The 22,372-nt window shown below is 46.8% G+C and overlaps 1 protein-coding gene across 2 annotated transcripts in view; it reads right to left on the reverse strand.

Moving 5' to 3' along the window:
- The window catches only part of PITPNM3 (PITPNM family member 3), a 118,611-nt gene that overhangs the window by 5,473 nt on the left and 90,766 nt on the right, over nucleotides 1–22,372 (reverse strand). For both annotated transcript variants that reach the window (XM_058283732.2, XM_058283733.2), the window contains exons 15-19: nucleotides 10,888–11,004; nucleotides 10,263–10,411; nucleotides 9,862–10,011; nucleotides 5,670–5,853; nucleotides 1,936–2,064 (exon numbers count right to left, since the gene is read on the reverse strand). In XM_058283732.2, coding sequence (XP_058139715.1) covers nucleotides 1,936–2,064; nucleotides 5,670–5,853; nucleotides 9,862–10,011; nucleotides 10,263–10,411; nucleotides 10,888–11,004 — 729 coding nt within the window. The remainder of the gene's footprint in view (nucleotides 1–1,935; nucleotides 2,065–5,669; nucleotides 5,854–9,861; nucleotides 10,012–10,262; nucleotides 10,412–10,887; nucleotides 11,005–22,372) is intronic.

Genomic DNA, 22,372 nt, shown 5'->3' on the forward strand with positions numbered 1-22,372 from the left:
TTGTGAGCCACCCCCTGCCCTGCCGGACTGCACTGGGATGGACCTAGCAGAGGCCAATCAGAGGACTCCTTTCCCACTGTCCAGGACCTCCTGGGTAGTCCAGGGAGGCCACCGGCAGTGGGAGTCCTCTGTGGCCACTCAGGGTGGGGGAGGGGGGAGGTCTGTGCATCAGGTGACAGGGCAACTGCTCCTTACCTGAGGAGCACCTGCCTGAGAAGTGAGCCACCCAGAGACAGCAGAGCCCGAGAGAAGGAGACAAAGGGACCCGATTCTACAGCAGGGCCCTCATCCAGGTGGGACAAGCTGGTGCCACCTCTGCCTTCTCAGGTTAGGGGCCATTAAATTCCCTTTGCTGCCTGGACCACTTTCCATTACTAGCAACTGAAAGACTCCTGAGAAACCCAGCAGCCGCTTCTTCGCCGACTCTGGCCCTCTTGGTCTGGCTCTGGCCCCAGTGCGCTGACTTTTCTCAACAAGGTTGCCAGTGATTTCCTTGTCACTGAATCCACAGGTGCTTCCCTGCAGCATGTCAACTCCCCTGCAGCATCTGACGATCTTGGCCACCCCCTCCTTCTCCAGAGCCACGCCCCTCTTAGGGCCATGCCACTGCCCCCTCCTGCTCTTCTTCTAGGACTATAGTGTTGGAGCCTGGATTCTGTGTGGCCTTAGGCAAGTTGCTGTACCTCTCTGTGACTTCATTTCCTCATCTGTAAACGAGGATGGCAGAACCTAACTCACAGGGTGATTCTGAGAAAGTAACGAGTAAATCTATAGGCTGCCCCAGGAGAGTGACTGTTTTACTACTATCGTCATCCCTGGTGAGTGCCACTCAGCTTCCTCAGGGCTAAGAGCTCATTCACTTCTCTTCTCCCACCTCACAGTCCCCGTAGGGGTCTGGACCCACTCCCACGGCTTCTTGCAGCACCCACGTGTGTGCTCCTGCCAAGACTCCATGCACATCTGTCCCCTCCACCCAACCGTAGAGCCATGCATCCCGCTGCCTTCTGACCCTCTACCTGCATGTCCCACTCTGGCACCTCCCACTCCACGTGTCCGGCACAGAGCTCATCACCTCCCCACCAACCTGCTTCTCAATCCCAGCCATGGTGCCACCTACCCATGCCAGACACAGGGCCACCGGCCTTGGCTTTCCCTCCCCGTGTTGCACATTGGATTCATTACCAAATCCAATCCTATCTCAGATATTCCTTCCAGACCCTCTGACTTCTCTCCATGCCCACTGCCCCCACCTTGCAGGGATGCCACCCCTGCTGCCTCACTGCTCCTTCTAACCCGCCTTCCACCAGCAGCCAGGGGGGTCTTTCTGAATCACATCGCCTGTCACTCACTCCACCTGCCTAAACGACCAAGTGCAAACTTGGCCAGGCACACAAGGCCACCCCGATGTGCCACCCTCCACTCTCCTCCCCGGCTCCCCCACATCACCCTCAGCCAAGCTGAGTCACTGAGAGTTCCCAGAATATTCTTGTTCTCTGATCTTTACTTTCATTGCCACCTTTGCCACAAATGCTCCTCCCAGCCCTTTCTGGACAACTTTGTTTCCTGAAAACTGCCCTTGCCCCCAAGTCTGGGGTAGCTTGCTCTTCTCTAGGACCCACAAGTCTCTGTGCTGCCCATCATGGGTGGCGGTTCTTGCCCTAATATACTGTCATCATCTGCAGTTTCTCCCATCTCCCCCACTGGACTGGTGGCCATTACCCTGGACTTCAATGGGTGCTCCCCTGCACCCAACAGGGCTCACCGAGGGCAGGTGCCCAGTAGTGGTGTGTGGTGAAGGAAGAAGGAAAGGAGGGAAAGAGGGATGGAGGGATGAAGGCAGGAAGAAGGAATAAATAAATGATTGAATCAGCAAAAAAATAGCCTATTCCCCCCTCTTTGCCTCCCCCCACCAGCCCCGAGCGAGCCTCCACCCACCTGGCACTGGTTTTGGTACTTCTTGGTGGGCCGACCCACAATGAAGATCTGGGAAGGTGGCAGGCCCAGCACGCTGTAGACGGAGATGTCCTTTGTAGAGCCGTAGGCTGCGCTGATTTTGATGAAGCACTGAAAGACAGGGCGGCTCCTGCAGGGAGGTGGAGGCCAGCCGGCCTCCCCCAGGAAGCCTTCCCAGACCTCCCCCAGGGAGCCCTGCTTGGGGCCCTTTATCCACACTCTCTGACACCCCAAGCCTTGGGTCCAGCCTGCATCAGGAACCAACTCCAGTGATGCCCCCCTCAGCCCTGCCACGCCACACCCCAGGGCAAGGCTGGGAAGCCAGTTCTGTCTGGCCCCCGACCCTGTGCCATCTGCCCATACAGACTGTGGTTCACCATTGACAGCTGCCTGGAGGAGACTGGTCATATGTCCTCTCCAGACGCCCCATCCCAGCACCCCTCTCATTCTAGCATCACTTCCTGATCATCACCTCGCCCCCCACCCCAGCCTAGCTGGGACGATCCCACCTCCTCCACTGAGCTCACCATCAGCTGCCCCTCACTTTGTCCCTCCCATCAATGTCATCTTTTCTCCCGACCACTCTCCCCGCAAACTCACTGGAGACTTTTGGTAGTAGGTGGCAGCTTTCCTTCCTCCTGAGTCCCAGGACCCCTGGGATGGCTTGCTGTCCATGTGGATTACCCCACCACCACCTCGTCCTCTTAGCTTTGATGTCAGCAGCCATCTCCTCCAGGGCTGCACCAGCACTGTCCCTCTCTGAGCCCCCACAGTCCCTCTGACCCTCCCTTCTTGCCTTGCACGCCTCCTCCCCACCCCACCCCCCAGTCCAGCTGCTCCTGCTTGCCCCTGCCTCAGCTCGCCTGGGCTCTCTCGCTGCGTTCTCAGGACCCCACCTGAGCTCTCCAGCCCCCTTATTCTCTTCTCAGGACACCACCTTGGGCTCTCCAGCCCCCTTATCCTCTTCTCACACCCTCCTGGTCAAACCTCAGCTCTGGGATTTGTCTACCATTCACCTTCTCCATATCCATATCCTGGCTCCTGAGAGCTGCTGGAGAAACTCATAGAGCCGTGAGGCCCTTGCCCTCCCTTGTCTATCTGTTGCCCCCAAAAAAGCTCTTTGATTTTTACCCCCTCCCCTGAGCCCCTGCCCTTCCCTGCAGGTGATGCTGCCCCTTATGTTGAGCCACGGTGAAGGCTCCCAGTGCTTTTCTCAGCCTGCCGCCCCTCACCCCATTCCTTGGCTTATGCCCAACCAGCCTTTGGTCTCCAGGCAAGTAGCACCGCCTCTGGTCCCATCGTTCCCCGCCTGCTCATTCGCCCCAGCCCACTCCTCTAACTTCAGCCCTACGTCTCCCCGACTTTGCCTATGACCCTCACAACCCCTCCAAGGGAGTCCAGCCTTCTCAGCTCCTTATCCTCCAAGGTCAAGGTCATCAGTGACTGTCCTTCCCCAGTGACAGCACTCTCCCCTGAAACCCTCTCCTCCCTTTTCTCTCCTGGGCCTTGGGCCCCTTCGGCTCCCCTGCTGCTCCTCTTCCTGTTCCCAGCTCAGCCTCTTCTCCCTCCTGGCCTCTCCCCGGCCCTCCCGTGGCTTCCTGGCTGGCTCCTTGGTTCTGGCTCCCAGTCTCAACCTGCAGCCCAGACCTCTCCCGTGAGCCACGGGCTGGGGCTGATGGGGCTCTTGTCCCACAGCCATGTCAGCCTCATGTGTCCACAGTCGAGCTCACTTTCTCTGGCTTGTCCTTCTCCTGTGTTCTCAACCCATTTCATCCTTTCATTCTAGTAGCATTCATTGAGTGCCTACCATGTGCCATCACTATCCTGTCCTAAATGCTAGAGACATATTGATGAGCAAAATAGACGGCCTCAGGCTCCATGGAGCTCCCTGTCAAGTAAGTGGCACCTCTATCCCTCCTGGTCACCCACAATGGACATCTGAGAGCTCCTCATTCTCTACATCTACATTGTCCTGAAAATTCTTCCTCCTCATTATCTCCCCAGGCCATACCTTTCTCTCCATTCTCTTTGCCACCACCTGGATTCTGGTCTTCCCACCTGTCGTCTGGACAACAGCCTCCTAACTGGCCTCCCTGCCTCTGTCCTGCCAACCTGTTCTCCATGCGGCAGCCAGGGATCTTACAATACCCATCTAGACACTTCCACTCCCCTGCTTTAAGCTCTTCCATGGCTCCCCACTGCCCTCAACAAAGAATGGATGGTCCTGGCCTGATTTCCAAAGTGTTCAAGGCCTGCCAAGCACAGGTCCCTGATGACTTCTGGTGCCTTGGCTCTCACTTCTCCTGGGTCAGACCCTGTGTGTCCCCCCCATCCTGGATGCCTGCAGCTCTGAGAATGTGACAGGCCCTTTCCTCCCCCTGTGCCCTTTGTGCATGCTGCTTCTTTATGATGACAAACTCATATTCATGCTTCAAGACTCAGCTCAGAACTTGCCACCTCCTGGAAGCCTTCAACAGCCTCCCCAGGCAAATCTATGTCTTTTCTCCTCTGTTCACCAGGAGGGCCTTTTTCAGTTATGGTAAAGATCACCCACTTGTAAATTGTCATTTTACATGTCTTTCTTCCTCCAGAACAGGGGCCAGCAAACATTTGCTCTAAAGGGGAAGGCAGTAAATATTTTAGGTTTTGCAGGTCACAGAGTCTGTGTCCCAACTTCTCTGCTCTGTTGTTATAGTACAAAAGCAGCCAGAGACAATATGTAAACAAACAAGTGTGCTGTGCTCCAGTGAAACTATTTATGGACACTGAAATTTGGATTTCCTGTAAGTTTCACATGTTACCAAATATTCTTCTTTTGATTTTTCCCCCGCGACCATTTAAGAGTAGTCACAAAACGGTCATGCAAAAACAGGCTGCAGGTCAAATTTAGCTCGTGGCCATAGCTTTTCAAGCGCGTGCACTAGATCAGTGGTTCTCAAACTTTTGTAGCATCAGAATCCCTGGAGGACTTGTTGAAATACAGATTGTGGGGCTCCCTCCCCAGAGTTTCCCATTTGGTAGGTCTGGAGTGGAACCGGAGTATTTGCCTTTCTGACGGTTTCCTGGGTGCTGCTGCTGCTGGTCTGGGGCCACACTTTGAGGGCCACTCACCTAGACCACAACATGTCCTGGCTCTGTTCGTCTCAGGGCAGTCCCAACACCAGACACAGGGAGGGGGGGATATACTCGGTATTTAATAAGTGTCTATAGTAGGAATAACCAGCTGGAGGGACAAAAGTTTGGTTTCGAGAGTCAGGAGATGAAGGATGAAAGCACAGAGTCGGGGTGAGCTTCACCTCTCCCATCTGTCCAGGAGGCTGAAAATACCTGCTTCATGCCACTGTCAAAGGACAGAATGAGATCCCGGTGACTGTGCTTTGCAAACCGGGCGACCCCAGGCGCAAGCAATGGTTGTGGGAGAAATGAATGAGGCCCCCCGGGGATGAGGGGAGAAGAGGAGAGTGGAGAGACCTTAAATGGCCTTAAAGGTTCGCAGGTCAAAGTTTCCCCGCTCTGAGTCCTGCCTGGGTGTGACCTCACAGCCCCCGCCCTGATGGGTGTGGCCACAAGGCCCCGCCCTGCATGGGTGTGGCCACGCAAGCCCCGCCCCTGCTTGGGAGTGGCCACACGGCCCCGCCCCTGCCTGGGTGTGGCCATAAGGCCCCGCCCCTGCCTGGGTGTGGCCGCACAGCCCCGCCCCCGGGCCCCGCACTCACCTCCTGCACAAGGTTGCGGAGGAAGATGGCCTTCTGCCGCAGCGGGTCGTGCACCAGCCCGTCCGAGAAGAAGATCATGCCCTGTGGGAAGTTGTGCTGGGACAGCCACGACACCACCCGCTGTTTCTGCATGTCCGGCCGCCCCGTGATGTAGAGGATCATGTAGCCCAGGTCCTGCCAGTGCCTGGCGAGACGGCATCGTGGGGTCCAGCCCGGCCGCGCCGGCCGGCCCCTGCCCAGCAGCCTGCCCCGCCCGCCGTCCGCCTAGAAGCCCGAGGGGCTGTTGCGGGGAAGGCTAAGGAGGACGAGGGGCCCCCTCCCAAATCCGCACTCCGGGTCCAGCCCTGTGCGCCCCGGCCATCTACCTCCCCTGGATGGATGGCCCAGGGGCTCTCCGCCAGCTCAGCCAAACTAACTCCCCTTCTCCCGCGCCCTCTGCTGGCGTCCCCTTCTCCACGATGTCCATCGCCTCTCAAGGTTCTGGAGCCAGAGACAAACCGCTTTCCCTCTGTCTCCCTGCCTTCTCCTCCGATCAGTGCGCTTTCTATTCTTCCAGACACTGGTCGTTATTCCAACCTCTCTTTCCCCCGCCCCCCCCCCCCATTCTTTATCTTTAGCTGGGACCCCTACAAGACCCTCCTCTTTCCCTCCAGTTCCCCCACTCTAATCTATCCTGGGCCCTGAGACCTTGGGCAGGTTAGTAAACTCTCAGGATCTCAGTTTCCTCATCTGTAAAATGGGGGATAATGATAGTAACTTTACTCCACGTTTCATGAATTAATAATTACATGAATTAATCCCAGACAGGCCTGGCAGGTGGGCTCCATTTGGTTGGCTTCATTATTATCCTTCATACTGTTTCCATGGTGATTGCTGAAAATCACAAATCTACTACTCCTATACCTAAAACCATGCCTGGCTCCCCAGGGCCCAAGGTGGTCTCAAGCCCCCTCTCTGGCCTTCCAGGCTCTGCCCTTGCCTGTCTCCCCAACCTCATCTCCCCTCACGCCCCATGCACACCACCATGCAGCCACTCAGAGCCGCCTTGCTGCCCCTGGATGGGGCACGCGCTCCTCTGCTGCAGTCCTCTCCATCTCTGCCCATTCACAGGCCCCTCTTACAGGGCCAGAAGAGATGCCCCCTCCTCTAGGAAGCCTCCCCAACTTCTCAGGCAGAATCCAGCTCTCCTTTCTCGGTGACCTCACAGCACAGTGCGAAAGTGCTCCGCATTGAGTTCCCCAAGTATTCTGGCTGCCAGGGTGCCAGGTGAGCCCAGACCTGCTTGGGGCTTTAGTGGCACTAGCCTCCAGCTGGTTCATAGACTAGTGGTTTGCTAACTTGCATGATGATCTGGGAGACTTGGAAGGTTTTATAGAAAAGGCACAGGTCCAGAAGTCACCCCCACCCCACCCCCAAGATTCCGGTTAGATCCGAGGCAAGGGCCCAGTGATGCACGTATAAAAAGCAGCTTCTGGTGATCAGCAAGGAGTGGAGCATGCATGCACCAGGGTGACCCCAGGGGCCCACATGCAGGAGATAAGAGCAGCAGATAGAGCACTAGAGAGAAGGACCGAAGCTTCGCCTTGCTGCTGTGGGAGGGAGAGGCTGGCCAGGGAGAGGCTTGGAGAAGATGCTGTCATGGCGTAAACCTGGGGGAGGCTGACCTCTGGGATGAGCTGGAGCTAGCTCCGGTGGACATGAAGGCAGTGGTCTCCTGGGAGCCCAAGAGCCAGGCCAGCTTCTCTCCCCAGCACGATCACTGCTGCTTGGGTGAGGCAGGGCAGTCTCCGTGGTGGTGTCACCCCCACCCCAGTCCCCAAGAACTCCCAGTGCCCTGATCTCTCATCACTTGCCTCCTGGATTACAGTTTTCCATGCCCATGGCTTGTTTTCCCCACTGGACTGAGAATTCCCTCCATCCAAAGCTTTCTCTGAATCAGTGCCCAGCACAGAGCCTGGCACAAGGTAGCCCTCTGAAAAGGGCAGATGATGCACGGATGATGGAGGGATGGAGCGACCGAAGGACTAAGGCTTGGCACTCTTGGCGATACAATGGCAGCATAATAGCCCTGGAAGACTGTATCCAGCCACCCCAACTGCTTTCCAAAATCCAGCTGCCCTGAGCTTGCCCTGCCTGTCCCCATACATGCTGTATTCCTCCCTTGTCTCTAGGCATCCTTCTTTTGGCCTATCAAAATCAGTTTTTAATTTTCTTCTTTCTGCCTTTTTTGATTTTACTAGTCTTTGTACAATGGTATGCATTGTTTCTTTGTTTGTTAGCTTGTTTGTTGAGATCCCGGGTTCAATCCCTGGCTCCCGGTACCTCATAGGTGGGAAGCTGGCACTCAACCACTGAGGCACATCAGCTCCCCTGAACTCATTTTTTCATTTCTTTTGCTTGTTGTTTGTTATTGTTTTATTAGGGAAGTACCAGGAACTGAACCCAGGACCTCCCATGATGGAAGTAGGCACTCAACAGATTGAGCCACATCTGCTCCCTGCTTTTTTTTTTTAAAGTACCTACAATGTACTGACCACTCTCTATGTCTCACATTGTTTAATCATTAAAAGAAACCTTGTGAGTAAGGTATCGTCATCCCCATTTCCCATGTAAGGAAGATGGGGCTCCACAAGTTTAAGTAAGGTGCTTAAGACCTCACGGCTAATGAGCAACTGATCTGGGATTTGAATTTAGGTCTGTCTGAAAAAGAAGACTGGGTTTATCCCCTCTATCAAAGGGCAATGGATGAGGGAAGCAAGAGGATTCAATACATGGGTCCTGTCACAGTGATATCTTGACTCACAAAAAATGCATAGCACCTAATGTTGACTTGGGTGCTCATGGTGGGATTTCAGGCAGCAGGGAACAGGTTAAGAAAACAGCCTCAGAGAAAGCAAGGATTTCTCAGTCTCTGTGAAAGTACCATGCAAGACGAGGAGAAGGAAGGGTTTTGTGGGATCCTCTCTGCCCCAGAGGTGGGTGGGGGTGGGGGTGGGCTTACTTTAATGGAAAATAAAGCCTTTCTGTGAATGATGCACTAATGGTGATATTTCAGGCACTGGACAGATATTTGCATGTACTGCTTTTATAAAAGAAAAAAGAAAATTTATTTTTCATTAAAAAAAAGTCTTCCCATCCTTCCAGGGCTATCTCAAATGCCTCTCCCAGGAGGTCTGCTCTGCTTTCTGCAGTCAGCATTAATAGCTCTCTGCTCAGGCTCTCATTCAAATTGCTCACATCGCTCAGTGAGCACCGTGCATTGCCTGGTCTGGAAAGATTGTCCCTCCATGAACCCCAATCTTATGTGGTTCCCTCCCCTTGAACCGGGGCTAATCCTGTGACTTGCTTGCAGGCAGGAGAAGGCAGCAGAAGGACACTGTGTGACTCCCAAGGCCTGCGGTTCCACCAGGTCTCCAGGGACCAGAGGAAGCTAGCTGCCATGGGGGAAGTCGGACTTCCCCAAGGCCACCATGCTGCAAGGAAACCCACGCTAGTCAAGTGGAGAAAGAGACACCCCAGTGCGGCAAAAGACATTGGGTTAAGAAGCCGTCTTGGAGGTGGTGACTGTGGCACTGTGTGAAAAGTAGTGAACACCACTGAATTGTATACTGGGAAGTGGTTAAAATGGGAAATGTTGTGCTGTATGTATGCCACCACAATAAAAATGAAAAACAACAAGAAGCCATCTTGGACACCCAGCTCAGTGGAGTCTGCAGGTGACCGGTGCTGTGGATTCCATCTGCCCGCAATTGCTCGAAAGCCCCAGTGAGAATGTCCCTGCAGAACCTAGTCAATCCCCAGGACCATGAATAGAACAATACATTGTTACTTTAAGCCACTGGGTTTTGGAGCTGTTTGTTATGCAAATATAAATAACCAGAACACAAATGACTTCTGATAAGATTAGAGTATGAGGGACCAGGCCTGCTTCACCACACGGTAGATGCTCAGACAGTGTTAGAATAAATGGATGGATGGATGGATGAAGGAACTGAGATCCAGAAAGGAGGAGTGGTTTTCCCAAGTACCCTCAGCAAATTACTACTGGAGTTGAAGCCAGGATTCCCCTGCCCCCAGACCTGGAGAAGGATGGAATTCCTAGAGGAAACCAGAAAATCTTCAGCCTGTTTCCCCCAGGGTTGCTGGCTCCTGCCTGGGAAAGACACGCCCCTGGGAGGGAGGGAGGACTCACCGGACAACATCTACAGCCCCCGGCCGGACCTTGGGGTCACTGCCCATGATAGACACGCTGGCCGCGAAGGACCCATCGATGCTGAACACGACACACTCCATGCCGCGGGGCAGCACTGTGAGGTAGCTCATCGCACAGGTCTGGTCGCCCCTGAAAGGTACCTAATTGTGGTCAGCCGTGCCATCAGGGTCGGGCGTCAGTCAGTCCAGGGCCAGGTTCAGAGATCCCGGGCGGCATCTCCTGCTGCCTCGGCTGCTGACCTCGTCCATCTCCCTCCCTCCCAGCAGTCAGGGATGGGAGCTCCTAAGAGAACGCCCAGAGGCCCTGGCCTTCTGGACGGGCCTGGCTGGAAGAGCCAGGGAGATGGGAGGCATGGCCATGAGATCCTCTCCGGGTCTCACCTGACGACCATCTTCACGGGGTAGACGCCGACCCCCAGGCGCCGGGGCCGCGGCACGCTGTACGTGATTCGGCCACTGCTGTTGGTGATCTCCGTGTCCAGGTGCACCCAGCGGCCCGAGGACGGCTCGGCCATCACCAGGATATCCACCTGCAGGCAGTAAAGAGGGGCAGGGACTTGCTGAAGGCTGAGGACCTGCAGGCTTGGCAGAAGAGCTGGGCTGGGCAGGTCCCTGCACAAGCCAGCGACCCCAGGCTTGGGGCTCCCAGCTCTGTGCTTCTGCCTCTGTGTTCAGGCTCCTCACACACACCCCCACACACCCCAGTATCACATCATTCCCTTGAGGGAAGCCCCTCAATGACTTCCCAAAGCCAAACTCCCTAGTGTGGACCTTAATGGCCGTCGAAGTCCCTCCCACCTCCTCTCCTCCCCTCCTCCCTCCACGCCAGCCACACTGGCTTCTTAGACCTCACTTACTCCTTGCTCACCCTCCCCGCCCTCCCCTGCTCTGCGCTTGCACCACCACTGCACGGTCCCCTGGACCCCCGCCCATGGACCATGTGCCACCCTGAGACACCTGGCACAGGTGAGGCTGGCTGAGGAGGGGGTGCCCCAGCCCTCAGTACCTTCTCTCCGGTCAGAGCGACCATGTCAAGAGGCCCATACATGAACCGTCCCACCAGGACCTGAGGGCCGTCTTCGGCCGCGATCACGTCGTTGGCCCGGTGGTTAGCAGTGACGTTCTGGGAGGACAACAAGCACCGGCTCAGCCTTTGCAAGCCAGGCTTGACTTTGCTTTATCATTAGATTGTTCTTAGGATTGGCTGGAGGCATGTGGACCAACTCAATCATGTTGTCCTACTAAATTCAGTTGAGTTCAGAGACATGCTCCCACGGAACTCACGGGAAAGCAGGCTGTGAGATGCCTAACATTGTCTTTGAGGAACACGAGGGCTTCTCTGGATGTATGTTCTTGGCTTTTGATTCCCCCACATGGCCCCTGAGATAGCAGCCAGGTCTCAACCAGTCATCCTTCCAGTTTCCTAGGCTGGAAACTGTTGGGTCACCATAGGTTCTTCCTTCTTTATCACTGCTTATTCCCAATAGCCATTTACTATGCATCTTTTTTTAGTGAAAAATTCAAACACATATAAAAGTAGAGTGAATTGTATAACAAAGCCTCACCTACCCACCACCAGCTCCATCACTTACAAAGTCAAGGCCGGTCTGGTTTTGTCTCTACCCCACCCCACCCCCAATTGTCCTGGAGCAATTCTGGACATCACCTCATTTTATGTGTAACTATCTAAATACTCCCACACTTCTTCATTTCTGATTTCAATTAATTCCACAGTTCAGAGGCCTGTGATGGCTCCACTGCTCTGAGGCTGGCCTTGAGACCCAAGCCACTAAAACTGGTGACCCTTCCTTTATAATATCACCCACATCAGTGTCTCTCCCTGCATCTGCATTACCTTTTTCCAGACTCTGCTAATAGCTCCTGATTATAAAACAGGTCCCATGACAGATCCACCACCTTTATAAAGCACAAGTCCGTTAAACCCTTCCAGGTCCCACTGCCCTCAGCATTCAAAGTCTTGCCTAGGTCCCTGCTTCAGTCTTAACTCCTGCTACCTTTCAGTCATCCTCTGGCTCCTTCCAGCTCTGCAGTGGCTTCCACGCCTCTGCTCACACTGGGCCCCCAACACTGCGCCTTCTCTGCCCACACATTCCAACCCATCAATTACAACCTGGCTCAACTTCCATCTTCTCCATGAAGAACTCGTTGGACTCTCCAAAGATGTGGTCTTTACCTCCTCTCAATTCCCACAGCATTTTAATTCACTTCAACAAACACTTGCAGATACCTCATCTATACCCGTCCCCAAGTTGAGCTTTGAGGATGCAGAAATGAACCAGTCACAGGCCCTTCCCTGGACCTACTCAATCAAGTGGGAAACACAGAAGCATTGGAGAGGGAAGAGTTAACTCGAGAATAAGCACATGAAATGATGTTCAACATGACTGGTCAACCCAGAAATGCCAATCAAAACCAAAATGAGAATAGAACCCAGGAGAGAAAGGAGGGGACCATTTGATTAGAGTCAGGCATACAAGCCAAAAAGCTCAAAGACTGCAGGCAACCAGCACGAGAACGTTACAGACTTTGGGGAAAAAGCATTGCCTTGCTGATCCTTGATTTTAGACTTCTCCTAGCCTCAAAATAGCCATTTCAAAGTGGGCATTAAAACTAATCTCTGACTTCTGGTTCACCAAGATGGCAGAGTGAGGTGTTCCAGGTGCCTTTCCTCCAAAGAATCTCTGAGCAACTAGCAAAAACTGGAGAAACCATCTTCTTCAAAACTCCAGAAAATAGTTAAAGGGTTGCAGTAAGTGGGAAATTGATGAATCAAGAAAAGGCAGCCTTAAAAGTGGTAGGAGAAGCCCAAGGCATCCTTGTGGACCCTCCCCTCACCTCCTCCCTGGCACAGTGTGGACCCATTAAGGGTCCGTGGCCCTGTTCCAGAGGGAGTAAAATAATCACTATGTGCAGACTGGGGTGCCTGTATATCAGTGCCAATCTACTGGGTGGCAGCCTGAAAGACTAAAGCAGAAAACCTGACTCTGACTCACCCTTCCAGAACTTTCCCTGCTGGAAGAAGCAGCTTATGGACAACTAAAGGCAGTATAAGAAACAATTAGGTCAAAGCAGGCTGAGGCAAAGGATTACCAGCTTTCAGTCAAAATAGAACACCGGAAGAGTGGGGTGGTATCCAGTTCACAGGGAGTAGAGGGGGCATTCTGATTCCTGCAAAGGTGGAATTTCTAAGGCCAAAAGTGAGCACATCCCAGGACAAGATGCAGGCTCACAGAAGATGAAAAGGACACTGAATATCACTTTTGTCTTGGGCTTATCTTCTTGATAGGAGGGCTAAATTCTGAAGGAGAGCACTAGTCAGCACAAAGCGTGTTTGCAAAGACTGTGAAAGGTGTTTTTTGCATTGGTTTGTTCCTTTTTTATTAAGTCAAGGAAATCTTTATCATATCACTAGCTGGATACAAACTTAAGGAACAGAAAGCTCAGGTACAAAATGTACAGTATGAAAAAAAAAGAGTACAAGACAAAGAAACAGAAAGTGATGGCCCATCCAAAGGAATAAGATAAACATTCAGAAAACATCAACAAAGAAGACCAGACTGGACACACCTGAAAACAATTTTTTTTAATAATCTTCATTATACCCAAGGAGATAAAGAAAAACACAGAGAAAGAACTAAAGGATATGAGGAAACAATTCATGAATAATGTGAGAATCTTAATAAAGTGATAGAAATTGTAAAAAGGAAAAAAATAGAAATACTGGAGTTGAAGACCATAATCACTGACATGAAAAATTCCCTGGAGGATTTCAACAGCAGATTACAGCTAGCAGAAGAAAGAATCAGTGGATTTAAAGGCAAGATGATTGTAATGATTCAGACTGAGAGGCAGAAAGAAAAAAAAATGGAAAAAAAAGTGAACAAAGCCTTAAAAACCATGGGACACAATCAAATTTATCAATATATGTATTATGGGAGTCCCAAAAGAAGAAAGAAAGGGACAGAAGGAAAACTCAAAGAAGTAATGGCAAAAAATGCCCCAAATTTAACAAAAGATATGACTATGCACATTCAGGAAGCACAATGAGCCCCAAACAGAATCAACTAGAAGAGGACCATGCGCTGATACATATTAGTCAAACTGCTGAATAAAAACTACAAGGAAAGAGTTCTGAATTTTGCAAAGTGCTTTTTATGTACAAGAATGTGCTAATATGATTGTCAATTTCTTGGAAAACATGGAGGCAAGAAGGCAGTGGGATGAAATATTTAAAGTCCTGAAAGATAAGAAGCTTGTATCTGGCAGTGGACTTGGCCCAGTGGTTAGGGTGTCAGTCTACCACATGGGAGGTCCACAGTTCAAACCCCGGGTCTCCTTGACCCATGTGGAGCTGGCCCGTGCGCAGTGCTGATGCGCACAAGGAGTGCACCCCGTAAGGAGAGCTGCCCAGTGCGAAAAAAAGTGCAGCCTGCCCAGGAATGGTGCCGCACACACGGAGAGCTGACACAACAAGATGACGCAACAAAAAGAAACACAGATTCCTGTGCCGCTGACAACAACAGAAGCGGACAAAGAAGATGCAGCAAATAGACAAAGAGAACAGACAACCAGGGTGGGGGAGAAGGGGAGAGTAATTAATTAATTAATTAATTTTTAAAAAGCTTGTATCTGGTGAAACTTTCAAAAATGAGGGAGAGATTAAGATGTTTCCAGATAAAAGCTGAGGGAGTTCCTTACCATTAGGCCACCCTATAAGCAATGCTAAAACTACTTTTCAGACACAAAGGAAAAGATGTTAGGGTATCAAAGCAGCATAAAAAAAAGAAAAAGATATTTGGTAAAGGAACCATAGGAGTAATTATAAATGCCAGTACCATAATATTGTATTTTGGGTATGTAACTCCATTTCTCACTTCTTACATTATCTAAAATGCCAATGCATAAAAAGTAATGATAACTCTATGGTTTTGGACATACAATGTACAAGATATAATTTGTAACATGTACAATAAAAAGTTGGGGAGGTAGAAGGGTATAGGAACAGTGTTTGTAAGTATTTTTAAAGTTAAGCCATATCAAATAAAACGTGACTGTTATAAATTTAGGATGGTAAATTTAAGCCCCATTAAGAAAATATCTGAAAAAAATTATCAGAAAGTAATGAAAAGGGACTCAAATGTTAAACTACAAAAATATCAAATAAATATAAAAGTAGGCATTAATGGAAGAATTGAGGGACATAAAAGTATAAGATGTAAAAAGACCACATAGCAAAATGGCAGAAGAAAGCCCTGCATTATCAGTAGGGACTTTACAAGTAAATGGATTAAAAGAGATTGGCAGAATGGATATACACCATGATCAAAGGGGATTTATCCCAGGTATGCAAGGTTCAACTAAGAAAATCAGTTAATGTAACTCACCACAGTAATAGAAGGAAGGAAATAAACCACACAATCATCTCACTTGATGCAGAAAAGGCATTTGACAAAATGCAGCACCCTTCTTGATAAAAACAATTAGAAAACTATGAATAGAAGGAAACTTCCTCAATATGATAAAAGGCATATATGAAAGAGCCACAGTAATATCATACACAATGGTGAAAGACTAAAAGGTTTTCATCTAAGAGCAAGAACAAGACAAAGATGCCCACTGTGACCACTGTTTTCAACATTGTACTGGAAGTTCTAGCCAGAGCAATTAGACCAGAAAAAGAAATAAAAAGTATCCAAAGTAGAAAGGAAGAAGTAAAATCTTCCCTATTTACAGATGACATGACCCAATATAGAGAAAATATGAGGGAAAAAAAAAAGCTATTAGAGAAAATTTAAAAATTCAAGCAAAGTGGTGGAGTACAAGATGAAAATACAAAAATCAGTGGTGTTTCTATATATTCATAATGAACAAACTGAAGAGGAAATCAATTAAAAATCCATTTATAATAGTTACTAAAAGAATCAAATATCTAGGAATAAATTTAACCATTTTTATAAAGGACTTGTACATAGAAACTACAACACATTACCAGAAGAAACCAAAGAAGACCTAAGTAAATGGAAGGACATTCTATGTTCATGGATTGGAAGACTAAATATCAAGATGTCAATTCTACCCAAAGAGGATCACAGATTCAATACAATCCCAATCAAAATTCTAACAGCTTTATTTGCAGAAATGGAAAAGTCAATCATCAAATTTATGTGGAAGGTAAAGGTGCTCAGATAGACAAAAACCCTTGAAAAACAAGAAAAAATCTGGAAGACTCACATGTCCCAATTTTGCAATGCTACAGTGATAAAAAAAAAAAAAAAAAGTATGAGGAGGTGGGGCAAGATGGTGTCTGAGTAAGCACACCATCGTCATCTCTCCTACAAAGCACCGGCTGTGTGGTGATGGAGTCTTGCCAGAGTGGGCTGTTTCAGGAATCTGCAGGGTGGGAGGTGACTGGACATTGATCTGGAGAGACTGCAGCAGAATTGGGTGCTTGCTCAAGGTAGAACTGTGGATTTCTAATACTGAACTCAGAAGCTGTGGGAAGGGACTTAGCCAACAACAAGGAAATAGAATAAGAAGAACAAAGTGACAAAGAGAAGACTTAACATGCACACAAAAACAACAACTAATTAAACCCCAAGACTAGATGAAGAAGATAATCAACAGAATAAACCCAACAAGATAAAATGATGACCAGACAGCAACAAAAAACTACAGACCATACCAATAATCAGGACAACATGGCCCAATACCATGAACAAACTAAAAACTAGGAAGAGAAGTGAAACATCGAACAAGTAATTAGAACTCTCAAAACATGTATCATCAACCAATTCAATGAAGTGAAGGAAGAGATTAAGCATATTAAGAAAACACTTGGAGAGCATACAGAAGAAATTGTGATCATGCACAAAAAGATAACAGATATAATGGGGATCAATAGCACAATCCAAGAAATCAAAAATACACTCTTAGCAAATAACAGCAGATTTGAAGAGGCAGAGGAAAGAACTGGTGATGTGGAAGACAGTACATCTGAAATCAAACAGATAGTAGAATTAATCAATAAAAAGATAGAAAAAATCCAGCAGGGACTTAGGGGCCTGAATGACAATGCAAAACTCACAAGCATATGCATTATAGGGATCCCAGAAGGAGAAGAGAAGGGAAAGGGAACAGAAGGAGTGTTGGAGAAAATAATGGCTGAAAACTTCCCAAACCTATTGAGGGAGATGCATGTACATGTCCAGGAAGCACAATGCACCCAAAACAGCATAAATCCCAACAGGTCTACCCCAAGACATATACTTGTCAAACTATCCAATGCACAAGACAAAGAGTAAATACTAAAAGCAGCAAGAGAAAAGAGAACCAACACATACGAGGGAAGCTCCATAAGATTAAGTGCTGATCTCTCATCTGAAACCATGGAGGCAAGAAGGCAGTGGTATGACATAGTCAAGGTACTAAGAGAAAAGAATTTCCAACCAAGAATACTCTATCCAGCAAAGCTATCATTCAAAAATGATGGAGAGTTCAAAATATTCACAGATAAACACAAGCTAAGAGAGTATGCCAACAAGAAACCTGCCCTTCAAGATATTTAAAGGGAATTCTGCAGGAGGAAAGAAAAAAACAGGAGAGACAGAATTGGAGGAAAGTGTAAGAACAACTAAAACTACAAAAAGAGAAAAAAAATCAAACAACATATGGCAAATACACAGAAAATATGGCTAATATAAGTAGTTCCTTGAAAGTAATAACACTGTCAATGGATTAAACTCACCTGTTAGGAGACACAGATTGGAAGATCAGATGAGGAAATATGATCCATCTATCTTTTGTCTACAAGAAACACATCTTAGACCCAGGGATTCAAGGAGATTACAAGTGAATGGCTGGAAAACAATCTTACAAGCAAACAATAACCAAGAAAGGGCAGATGTACCATATTAATATTGGACAAAATAGACTTTAAATGTAAAACTGTTGTGAGAGACAAAGATGGACACTACATATTAGTGAAAGGGATAATATTTCAAGAGGAAAGAACAATCATAAACATTTATGCTCCTAACAAGGGTACCTCCAAATACATGAGGCAAACACTGGAGAAACTAAGGGAAGGAATAGATGCCTCTACAATTACAGTGGGGGACTTTAACACACCTCTATCACCATTGAACAGAACATCTCAAAAGAGAATCAATAAAGAAACAAAAGACTTTGAACAATACACTAGAGGATCTGGACCTAATTGACATATACAGAACATTACATCCAAATTCAGCAGGGTATACCTTTTTCTCAAGCGCATATGGGTCATTTTCCAAGATAGACCACATGCTAGGCCACAAAGAAAGTCTCAATGAATTCAGAAAGATCGATATAATACAAAATAATTTCTCTGACCACATTGAAAAGAAGTTGGAAATCTGCAAGGGTCAGAGACTCAGATTTGGCACCAAGATATGGAAGCTAAACAACACACTCTTAGAAAAACAGTGGATCAAGGAGGAAATCTCAATAGCAATCAATAACTACCTTGAAACTAATGAAAACAATAACATGACATATCAAAACTTATGGGATGCAGCAAAAGCTGTACTGAGAGGGAAATTCATAGCCATAAATTCATACATCAAAAAAGAAGAAAGAGCTAAAATTGAAGAACTAACTGCACAATTGGAGGAATTAGTAAAAAACAATGAACTAACCCCAAAGAAAGAAGAAAGAAATAACAAAGATCAGAACAGAACTAAATGAAATAGAAAATAGGAAAGCACTCAAAAAAATAAGCAAAACAAAGAGCTGGTTCTTTGCGAAGATCAGTAAAACTGACAAACCCTTAGCTAGACTAACAAAGAAAAAAAGAGAAAAGATGCAAATACACAAAATAAGAAATGAGAAGGGTGATATCACCACTGACCCACTGAAATAAAGACTATCATAAGAGGATACTTTGAAAAATTATATTCCAACAAAAATGACAATTTAGAGGAAATGGACAAATTCCTTGAAATACATAAGTAGCCTACATTGATAAAAGAAGAAATCGATGATCTCAACAAACCAATGACAAGTAAAGAGATAGACTCAGTCATTAAAAACCTCCCAATTAAGAAGAGCCCAGGGCCAGACGGCTTCACAGGTGAATTCTACAAAACATTCCAAAAAGAAATAACACCAGTCTTGCTTAAACTCTTTCAAAAAATTAAAATAGAAGGAACATTGCCTAACTCCTTCTATGATGCCAACATTACCCTAATACCAAAGCCAAACAAATACACCACAAGAAAGGAAAATTACAGACCAATCTCTCTAATGAACTTAGATGCAAAAATCCTCAACAAAATCTTGCTAATCGTATTCAACAACACATTAAACAAATTATACACCATGACCGAGTGGGTTTCATTCTGGTATGCAAGGATGGCTCAACATAAGAAAATCAGTTAATGTAATACACCATATAAACAGATTGAAGGGAAAAAATCACATGATCATATCTATAGATGCAGAAAAAGCATTTGAAAAATACAGCACCCTTTCTTGATAAAAACACCGCAAAAGATAGGAATAGAAGGAAACTTTCTGAATATGATAAAGGGTATATATGAAAAAACCACAGCTAACATTGTTTACAATGGTGAAATCCTAAAATCATTTCCTCTAAGATCAGGAAAAAGACAAGGATGCCCACCATCACCCCTTCTATTTAACACTGTGTTAGAAGTACTTGCTCGAGCACTGAGTCAAGAACCAGATTTAAAAGGGATCCAAATAGGAAAGGAAGAAGTCAAAATTTCACTATTTGCAGTTGACATGATCCTATACATAGAAAGTCCTGAGAAGTCTACCACAAAACTTCTAGAATTTATAAATGAGTTCAGTAAAGTCACAGGGTATAAGATCAATACGCAAAAATCAGTAGCATTTCTGTACACCAATGATAAACAATCTGAGGAGGAAATCAAGAAATAAATACCATTTACAATAGTAAATTTAAAAATCAAATACCTAGGAATATATTTAACCAAAGATGTAAAAGACTTATACACAGAAAACTACATAAAACTGTTCAAGGAAATCAAAGAAGACCTAAATAAATGGAAGAATATTCCCTGTTCATGGATAGGAAGACTAAATATTATTAAGATGTCTATCCTACCAAAACTGATCTACAGATTCAATGCATCCCAATAAAAATCAACACAGCATTTTTTAATGAACTAGAAAAACTAACTATGAAATTTATTTGGAAAGGAAAGAGGCCCTGAATAGCCAAAGACATATTGAAAAGGAAAAATGAAGTTGGAGGAATCACACTACCAGATTTCAAAACATACCACAAAGCTACCGTAGTGAAAACGGCATGGTATTGGCACAAGGATAGACACACTGACCAATGGAACCGAATTGAGAGTTCTGATATAGATCCTCATATATACAGTCATCTGATATTTGACAAGGCCACCAAGCCCACTCAACTGGGAAAGAATGGCCTCTTCAATAAATGGTGCCTAGAGAATTGGATATCCATATGCAAAAGAAGGAAAGAGGATTACCATCTCACACCTTATACAAAAATCAACTCAAGATGGATCAAAGACCTAAATGTAAGAGCTAAGACCATAAAGACCTTGGAAAACAAAGTAGGGAAATATCTATAGGATCTTGTAATAGGAAATGGCTTCAAGAATTTCACACCCAAAGCACAAGCAGCAAAAGAACAAATAGATAAATGGGACTTCCTCAAAATTAAAGCCTTTTGCAACTCAAAAGAGTTTGTCATTAAAGTGAGAAGAGAGCCTAAACAATGGGAGAAAATATTTGGTAACCATATATCTGATAGGAGACTTAAATCCTGCATATATAAAGAACTCCTATATCTTGAAAACAAAAAGACAAAAACCCATTTAAAAAATGTGGAAAAGATTTAAACAGACACTTCTCTAAAGAAGAAATACAAATGGCTAAAAAGCACATGAAAAAATGCTCAAAATCACTAGCTATTAGGGAAATGCAAACCAAAACTACAATGAGATACCATCTTACTCCCATAATACTGGCAGCTATAAAAAAAAACAAAAAAACAAAAAAAACAGAAGACTACAGGTGCTGGAGAGGATGTGGAGGAATGGGAACACTCATCCACTGCTGGTGGGAATGCAGAAGGATCCAACCATTCTGGAGAACAGTATGGCGGTTTCTCAAAAAACTAGCCATAGATTTGCCATATGACCCAGCAATTCCACTGCTGGGTATATACCCAGAAGATCTGAAAATAAGGACACAAACCAATATATGCACACCAATGTTCATTGCAGCATTATTCACTATTGCCAAAAGTTGGAATCAACCCAAATGCCCAACAATGAATGAATGGATAAATAAAATGTGGTATATACATACAATGGAATACTACTCAGTTATAAGAAGGAATACAGTTCAAACACTTGTAATACCATGGATGAATCTTGAGGACCTTACATTGAGTGAAGCAAGCCAGGCTTTCAAGGACAAATACTACATTACCTCTCTGATATGAAACAAGCAAACTGAGCTGTTTCAGAGAGCTAAAGCCTGGGAGATAGACTTACAGGAATTTGGTGGGGAGGGGAAGGGTGTGAGCTGAGGCCTACATGGGTGAAGTCTATGATAAGCTGGAGCTAAGAATCTGTACAGGGAAGGGATAAGATGGGGGCATGGGGATACCTTTGGGTGAGGTTTTGTGGGCTTGAGGAGGGCTAGGGTTGGGGGGATGGGTCAGATGGCCCAAGGAATTGGGGGGAGGACTGGGGGGAACAGTTGAACATGGGAGAATGTCAGGTATATGGTTGAAACTATATTGTTAAGAAAACTCTTTAGAAAATACAATAAGGAAGGATCAGGTGTTTAAGGTGCTGGGTGGGGGGGAGCATCCGGTACAGAGGCAAGTTTCTAGGGAATATTTGGGTGCTCATTTTGCCAAAGTGTGTTATATATTTGGGTGGAGAGTATGAAGGTGCACCCACGTCCTAGGGTGACCTGATGTTCCCAAATAGAGGGAATTGTGTCTCTCGAGAGAATTGCTGGCTCCCAATTAGTTAGGAAAGTCTAGTATGTCAAGCCCTCAGCATTGTTGCAATATCTGTAAATACGGTCCCTCAAATAGTGAGATCAATTGTCACAGTGCACCCTGAGGGATGGGGGAGAGAGGTATAGCATAGATGGAAGCAGGGCGACTGGGGGGCAATGGAAGTGTTCCCCAAGATCATGCAATGATGGATATAGGACATGTTAACTTACAACTAAATTGTAAAAAAGTCTATAAACTAAAATGTAAAACATAAGGAAACTAAAAATCTAGAAATTTATACTGTCTAAAATATACATAATAATGTAAACCAAAATGGAACATGTTTGATAGCAATGTTTCAAAATCTGTACATCAGCTGCAGCAAAAATAACATGAACATTTAAAAGGTCATTGCTGGGGAAAGGGGAAAAGGGTTCGATGTTGGAAATCT

This window comes from Dasypus novemcinctus, chromosome 21 (assembly GCF_030445035.2).
Source record: "Dasypus novemcinctus isolate mDasNov1 chromosome 21, mDasNov1.1.hap2, whole genome shotgun sequence".
NCBI lineage: Eukaryota > Metazoa > Chordata > Mammalia > Cingulata > Dasypodidae > Dasypus > Dasypus novemcinctus.